This window comes from Gymnoscopelus braueri, assembly GCF_963280865.1.
Source record: "Gymnoscopelus braueri genome assembly, chromosome: 5".
NCBI classification, from domain to species: Eukaryota; Metazoa; Chordata; class Actinopteri; order Myctophiformes; family Myctophidae; genus Gymnoscopelus; species Gymnoscopelus braueri.
Genome location: NC_137606.1, coordinates 16793427 through 16801288, shown reverse-complemented (window position 1 = coordinate 16801288; position 7862 = coordinate 16793427). Strand labels below are relative to the sequence as shown.

At 44.0% G+C, this 7862-nt stretch overlaps 1 protein-coding gene across 1 annotated transcript in view; it reads right to left on the bottom strand.

Moving 5' to 3' along the window:
* LOC308085783 (voltage-gated potassium channel subunit beta-2-like) overlaps window positions 1-7862 on the bottom strand; it is a gene marked incomplete at both ends in the record, with an annotated part of 198684 nt that overhangs the window by 24319 nt on the left and 166503 nt on the right. Inside the window, one exon of the mRNA XM_080429092.1 lies at window positions 778-815. Coding sequence (XP_080285218.1) covers window positions 778-815 — 38 coding nt within the window. The remainder of the gene's footprint in view (window positions 1-777; window positions 816-7862) is intronic.

Genomic DNA, 7862 nt, shown 5'->3' with positions numbered 1-7862 from the left:
ACCAGGGCCTCTGGCTCCCTAGGCAGGCTCACTAACCACTCAGCTATGGCCGTTTTCAGTGGTTTTCCACCAGATGGCGCTGTTCTCTAACACAGTTAGAGTGACCATTTTCATCCTCAAGTCAAACAGATCCAGGAGATCACGTGATCGAAAGATCTCCACCACCATTGACTTCCTGCTTAGCGTATTTGGGGAAACGGCTTTATCTTTATTTTTCTCCCTGCATTTTTGTTATAGGGCTATATTCAACAGCCTGTAACAAGCGCCCGGGGGGGGGGGGGGGGTCGCGATTACCTTTTTTTCTTCTTGCGGAAGCACAGTGAAACCCTCCGTGTTTAGCAACAGTCAGGGGATCTGACTACATTTATATATACTGGATATAAATATTCTGTGACTAGTTGGAAATGTAAGGAAAACCTAAAATCGCTGGCAGTGGGCGATTCATTTATGTATTTAATCTGGCAGTGAAAGAGTTGTTAATGAAAAAAAAAGATATATATGTAAAACAAATGACATGGTCCGATCGGCCGGGTGACGTAGGTGTGAGAATTCCAAACTTTTCCGGGGATCGTTTTTGTAAGTTTGGGTCCATAGAAGACACCAAAGTTCTCTTTTGTGTCTCGAGCTGAAAAGATTTGGGAACCCCATGATCAGAAGAGTTTCCTGAACTAGTGGACTTTAGTTGTTGTTGTTGTTGTTGTTGTTGTTGTTGTATGTGTGAGTGTGATTCAATACAGGCCTGCAGTGGACATGAAAGACAACAAAATGACTTCATACCTCATCTGTAATCTGTCCCCCAAATGTCACCCACGTACCTGCAACAAGAGAGGGAGATGGAGACATTCATGTTAGACAGTGACCCAGAGAAATCAATGGTATGGAACAACATGAATCAGTGTTGTTCCTCTTGTTTTATTCAAAATTGATCGATTGATATCTTTATTGACAAAAATGCATACATGTATTTGTAAATATCTGTCAAAAGGATAAAATACCATAAAGCTCAAGAGAGTATTTCCATTGTGGTCCAGTGTGTGTAAAGCCCATGCAGTAAATACAACTAAATGGAGACTGAAGAGGTCTTTTCGTTCATTCAATTCCTTTATAATGTTTTTCTCCACATCACATTTGTGGTGGCAGATACGCTCAATAGGCCTACGTAATCGTATAGAGACACTCAAGTCTCTCTCATAAGGTGATCTGCTCACACGTCAGCAGTCAAAGCAGTATGCATTAATTATGAAAACATCTTCCAATAATGCCACATTATGCACATTTTGGAGCTGTGTGCTACAGCATTTAAAAAAAGTGTGGATCTACGATACATTGCCTTTTACCTCTGAAATTATTCCGGACTTATCAGCTCAAAAAGCAAGAAAGAAGAGCTTCTGAGTGACAAAATGAATAGTTTTTAGTACTATTGAATGGAGAGGAGAGGGCATGTGTGAATGTGTCCATTCATTTCTACTTGGCATCACAGTGACAAAGGAACATTTCCCCTCTTCGCGCAGCCAAAACTGTCACTTGTTCACTGTCCAATTATCACAGTTCATTTCACTCTGAGCGAGTACATATGTAACCAGATAATAAGGGTCCATTTGGTTAGATTTGGACACTCTCAGGTGCTGCGCACTGCCTGTCGCCACAGGCCGTCACACAGTAGCCTATTACTTTTATGTTTGTATAAGCCTGCAGGGGCGCTCTGCTGCTGCTGCACTCATACTGTCTCATATGTTTACAATGAGATGTCAGATATTATGCTGCTAAATGATGTCTCACCAGCACATGAGACTACATGCACAATGGTCTATATTCTATATCTGTTGCTATTCTATTGCTGCACTTTGTGTATATACATCTGTTACTCTCTGCTGCTATTTTAACTCAGTTCAGTTTCAGTTTATTTTTATTTATAGTGCAACATCACCCCAAGGGGTCTCTGTGCACTTCACAACACAAAATACATAGTAGTCAAAAAAAAAAAAAAACAAGGAAACAAAAAAAAGAAAGAGAATACAATATACAATATATGAACAATATTAAAAAACCACAGTGCAAGACTATGGGGAACCATAATGCAGGGAAAACAGATATGTTTTTAGCCTGGATTTAAAAATGCCTATAGAGTCGGCATCTCTAACAGCTTGAGGGAGAGTATTCCAGAGATAGGGGGCACGATGTGTGAATGCTCTGCCCCCAACTGTTACTTTTTTATATGTTGTGACTGTGAGGAGACCAGCATCCTGGGAGCGTAGTGGACGTCCAGGGATGTACGGTTCTATTAAGCTGGACATGTAGGATGGTGCAAGTCCGTTTAGGGCTTTATAGGTCAGGAGTAGTACCTTGAAATCGGCTCTGGCCTGTATCGGCAGCCAGTGTAGTGCTATGAGTGTTGGTGTGATGTGATCATATTTCTTTTTTCTGGTTAGTAGTCTAGCTGCTGCATTTTGAACTAATCTAATGCCATGTGTTGCTGTTGATGGTAAACCGGAGAAAAGGGCATTACAGTAGTCTATTCGTGAAGTGATGAAAGCATGAACCAGGGTTTCGGCATCGGGAAGTGAGAGTATTGGGCGAATTTTGGCTATGTTGCGCAGATGGAAGAAGGCAGATCTTGTGGTGCTTTTTATATGGTGTGTGAAAGATAGTGATGGGTCGAAAACTACTCCTAAACTTCTGACTGTTGGTTTGTGGGTTATTGAGCAGCCATCCAGGTTTAAAGTTGTGTTAGTGAACAGATGGGTGTGTTTCGCTGGGCCTACTAACAGCATTTCTGATTTAGCAGAGTTCAGGAGCAGGAAGCTTCTGGTCATCCACGTCTTAACCTCGTTTAGACAAGTTTCGAGGGTTTGGAGGTTGGATGGGTCATTTGTAGTGATGGGGATGTAAATTTGAGTGTCGTCGGCATAGCAGTGGTAGTTTATGCCAGACTTTCTAAAGATGTCCTAAAGAACTGCCTCATTCCATTGCCATTTGTTCTAACCATGCACCTCAGTTTCCATCTATATTTAAGCGTATATACATCAGCTTTTTCAACAACAGCTTGAGTTTTCCCTGACAGATAGTTGGAAAACCAGCTGACAGAGAGGTCATCCAAGCCAATGGAGGATACTTTTTGCAATATGTTCCACAGTATCAAATGCCTTTGAGAGGTCGATAAAAAGCGCTGCACAACGCGATTATCCAGACCATTCAATTTGTAACAACTTATGTGTTGTTGCTACTGCTGTTATAGTACTGTGACCTGGTCTGAACCCTGATTGTTGAGGTAGGAGAATATGTCTTTGCATCCAGGAAGGCACGCAACTGAGAGCTGGTTAAGGATGCAAGAATATTGGCTAAACAGCACAATTTTATATCGGACGTTAGTTATTCAACTCACTTGGATCACCACCTTTATGCAGTGGTATAACTTGTGCAGTTTTTCATACAGCGGGAAGTGTACCGGAGAGGTAAATGTTAGATTAAATATCTGAGCAAGCAGGGAGCCAATTAAATGTACACTAAGATGCAGGAGAAATACAGATCGATATCTTCCTCACCCTTGGACTTCTTAGAGCAGAGTTGTGTGAGAGCGCATTAAAAAACTTCAATATGGATTGGAAACCAAGTCACAAGCATGACCTGAGGGAACCATATTGGCAGACAGCCAAAAAGATTGCCAGATGATATATAATGGTGGTTAAAAGCCTCACATGTACTGTATCAGCTTTGTTTAAATGACACTGCTCTCACTGTTAATCTGCGATGGGAGGGAGGAGGTAGGACCTGTTTTTTAGTGAATGAACAGTTTTGTAATATTACAACACAACCTGGGGCCTGTTCCTCAAAAGGTGAATTAGAGCTAAAGCCTGGCTTTACCACCTATCCTGGCTTAATTTAGCCAGGATTAGAGCTGACTCGGTTCCTCAAAAGGTGAATTATCTTGAAGATTAGTTTAGCCAGTTCACCCTGGCTAAGTTTAGCCTTATCCGATTCCTCAAAAGAGAATTGAAGCAAGCCTAGCTTAGTTACCATGGCAATTTAGCTGTGAAGTTAGCCTGGTCAGGAGCAGGCTAACAGCCAAGCTTACTTAAGCCAGTGCCTTGTTCTTCAAGTTTTTCCACAGTTAATTCAAAACATGTGTTTGTATATGGACTCATTTTAATGACCCTGCATTCAAATAAAATGAAATCAATACAATAAGATATAATCAATGTAATTATATTACTGAAATAGTGTGTGACCATGAATCATAATTGTTTCACAATGACTCATGTCATTGTCACTCTGTTAACACTATAGTTCATATTGTTAGATGTTTGATAACGGGTTTAAAGGAGCCTCTGTGTAAGTCAATAAGGAGCATATTTTAAATTATCAATTTCTAGTCAATGGAGAAATTGTTTTGTTTTTTATTTCTTGTCCACCTTTGGAGTTACATCATGATGGCAAGGTAACTACACAACCCAAACCTCTACCAAAGTGGTCTTGCAAATGTGGGGTTATTGCGTGTCTCGTCCCGTCCCCCGCTCATCCCGTCGGTCAACCCCTCCCCCCCCCCCCTCCCGTCCGTCCCGTGCGTCCCGTTGCGGACCCCGTCGCAGTACACCGCCGTCCCCCCGTCCCGTCCCCGTCCCGTCCCCGTACCGTCCCGTCCCGTCCCGTCCCGTCCCGTCCGTCCTGTTGCCCGTCCGTCGCAAACACACACACACACACACACACACACACACACACACACACACACACACACACACACACACACACACACACACACACCGACACACACGCGCGCGCGCGCGCTCGCACACACACACACACACACACACACACACACACACACACACACACACACACACACACACACACACTCTGTGTGTGCTAGAAATACTTTGCCACGCTTTCTCCCTGGATTTATTAATAACGGTCGTGTTTCCTTTTCTGTTGATAACATGTTTCACTTCCTCATAAGCTTGCATGAGCTGCTGCTGTTCGGCCACAGAGAAAAACGCTGCGCGAGTTTTGTTCCCCGCTGCCATGATTGGTCAAGTTCAAGGAATCTGCGCTCGAGTTCATGGTCTTTTATAGAAATACGTCGTCGGCGAATCGCCGCCCATTTAGCCTGGCTTCATTATCCTGGCTGGACACAGCCTGGCTTGACAAGGTCTAGCTCGACAAAGTTGCTCCTTTTCAGCCTGGCTTGGCGTCTGAGGAACGGAACAAACGAGGCTTTTCGGACCCGACTTTGTCAAGCCTTGATTTGGCTTAAGGCCAGGCTTTGTTAATTCACCTTTTGAGGAACAGGCCCCTGGTAACCATATGTGTTAGCACGTGTTAGCATGGTTAGCACGGTTTGCACCAGTGGTTCTCAAAGTGGGATCCAGCGTTTCTTGAAGGGGTTTCAAATGGACCCTTGCAGGTCTTTAACTCTGACAGTGTACAAATGGTTCCAATTGTACACTGTCAGAGTTATGGGGGTATACGTCTGTCCACACAAAGAGACAAAGCTGTCCTCCTGTTTTAGTGTACATTGAGGGATTACCTGATGGGTGTGTGTGTGTCTGTGTGTGTGTGTGTGTGTGCGTGTGTGCGTGCGTGTGTGCGTGCGTGTGTGCGTGCGTGCGTGCGTGCGTGTATGGAGCTCGATTAAAGTCATTACTACAAACAAACTCCTCGACTCCGTGTATATTAACACGTGATCGCGTGACCGAGTGGCCATGCACGCGCTCACGCGCGCGCGCATGACCGCGCCGTGTTCTCGCGTCACCCTATTAACTCAATGGGGAAACTACACGGCACGTTCATGCGGTCAGTGACGCGCGCGCGCACCAGATACGCATCGGCCAGTGTTTTGACACTGTTGGGGCAGTGTGTGTGTGTTGTGTCTCGCATGACCGTGTCATGTAATTTCCCATTGGGTTAAAGTGGTGACACATGCGTGCGTTCTTGGCTGCGCAAACATAGCCAGCAGATGCTCCATTAGAGTCAGCTCTCCAATAAATGTACACGTGAACATGTAATGGCACACGAGAACATGTAAAGTTGATGCGTGGCGTGTAACCTTCAAACGAAAACGCGTACCTTTAGACCTTCACGTGTAATTTCATTGGAGAGGTGACACAAACCGAGCATCTAGCCACTTTGAGTGGGTTTTGCACTCATTGACGCACGCACGCTCGTGTGAAGTACTTTGTGCAGTTTCGCTTGTTGTTCCCTCAAGATCCTTATACTCACCTTTACGCACGGTGTATTTACTTGGATTATGCGATACAATAGCCTGTGCGACAGTGTGCGTCCATCCTATTCTTTATTATGGTGAACGAATTGATGCTATTATTATGATACTAATAATTATTATTATCGTTTTGTCCTTGTTGGTGTACAGTTGGTTCTGGTTGCAATGGATACAGTATGTCGGGCCGGGCGCGCAACGGCGCAGAATGGCAACATCAGGCTCGCTCTCTCTCTCTCTCTCTCTCTCTCTCTCTCTCTCTCTGCTAATTCTCAACGACAATCTGTGATTCTAATTTTCCTATGATCACCAGAAGTGAGAGTGTCAATTCCTTGATCAAATATGGTTTTATTCAAAGGAAATCAAAGGCTACAGCTTATGGAGCCAACATCGGTATAGTGTCCAAGCGTCTCAGAAAGATTTTTCACCGCAACATGATTCCATTGCTCAGGAAATAAACAACGGATCACAATAATAACATTCCCTATAATCAGTAACATGTAGGTGATACCTATGTCTATCAAAATGGTTTTATTGAAAGGCAATCAAAGGCTAGATCAAGCTTAGAAAGCAAACATCGGGTAATATCCGACGCTACGGCGGTTCCTCGGTGCGGCTGCAGAGTGAGACTATAGGACACTCATTTATGACATTGTGTCACTCAACTCTTAGCAACAAAGTTTATTTTCATACAATAGGCCTATAGATTACATTTCAATATTAAAAGTAAATAGAAAAACAACACTTCTGGGTCCAATTAGTCTAGTTTTGTAATAGAGAGGAATGGTCACATATTCCCACCTATAAACATGTTTTTGCCCAATGCTGACAGCTGGTCAGCAGGTGGTTTCATGAATAGACAATATTTTGGACCAATTAGAAATATATATATATTTGCAAAAGCAGTGTTGGGTAACTAGTAAAGGTATTAAATTGGTTGTCAGTGGCTGGCAGCGCAGTGTGCACTGCACATCTAATCGCAAAAACCCGACGCTTATTTTGTCTTGATCAACAGCGATCGGCTTGTAGATGTCTTGTCTGTCTGTCTGTCTGTCTGTCTGTCTGTCTGTCTGTCTGTCTGTCTGTCTGTCTGTTTGTCTGTCTGTCTGTCTGTCTGTCTGTCTATCTATCTATCTGTCAATTAATCTATCATCTGTCACAAGGATTTTCAGCCCAAGGACCCCCTAGCTGAGAGAGAGATGAAGCAGGGACCCCCTCTATATTGTATATTTTTTTCCCTCCACCATGCCAAAAATAGCCGATCTACAAGCTCACAAGGCCTCAGCCGCGCACCAAACCGAACCGCGAGCCGTGCACCAAACCGAGCCGCGATCCGCGCAGCAAAGTGAGCCGCGAGCCGCGCACCAAAGCGACCCGCGAGCGCACACCAAACCGCGAGCAGCAAAGTGAGCCGCGAGAAGCGCACCAAACCGACCCGCGATCCGAAACACCGACGCGCGACACGTCGTTTTCAGATCGTTATTTTCGGTGCGACACAAGCATAAATCATTTGAAGGGAATCCCACTTTTTAAGAAGAAAACACCAGAGCAATAAATACTGCCGCAAACATCTACTTTTCTTAAACAAATATCTCTGCTCCGTTTACATTCTCTTCCACAAAGTGTTGTTGTTCTTTAGTTCCTATCTATC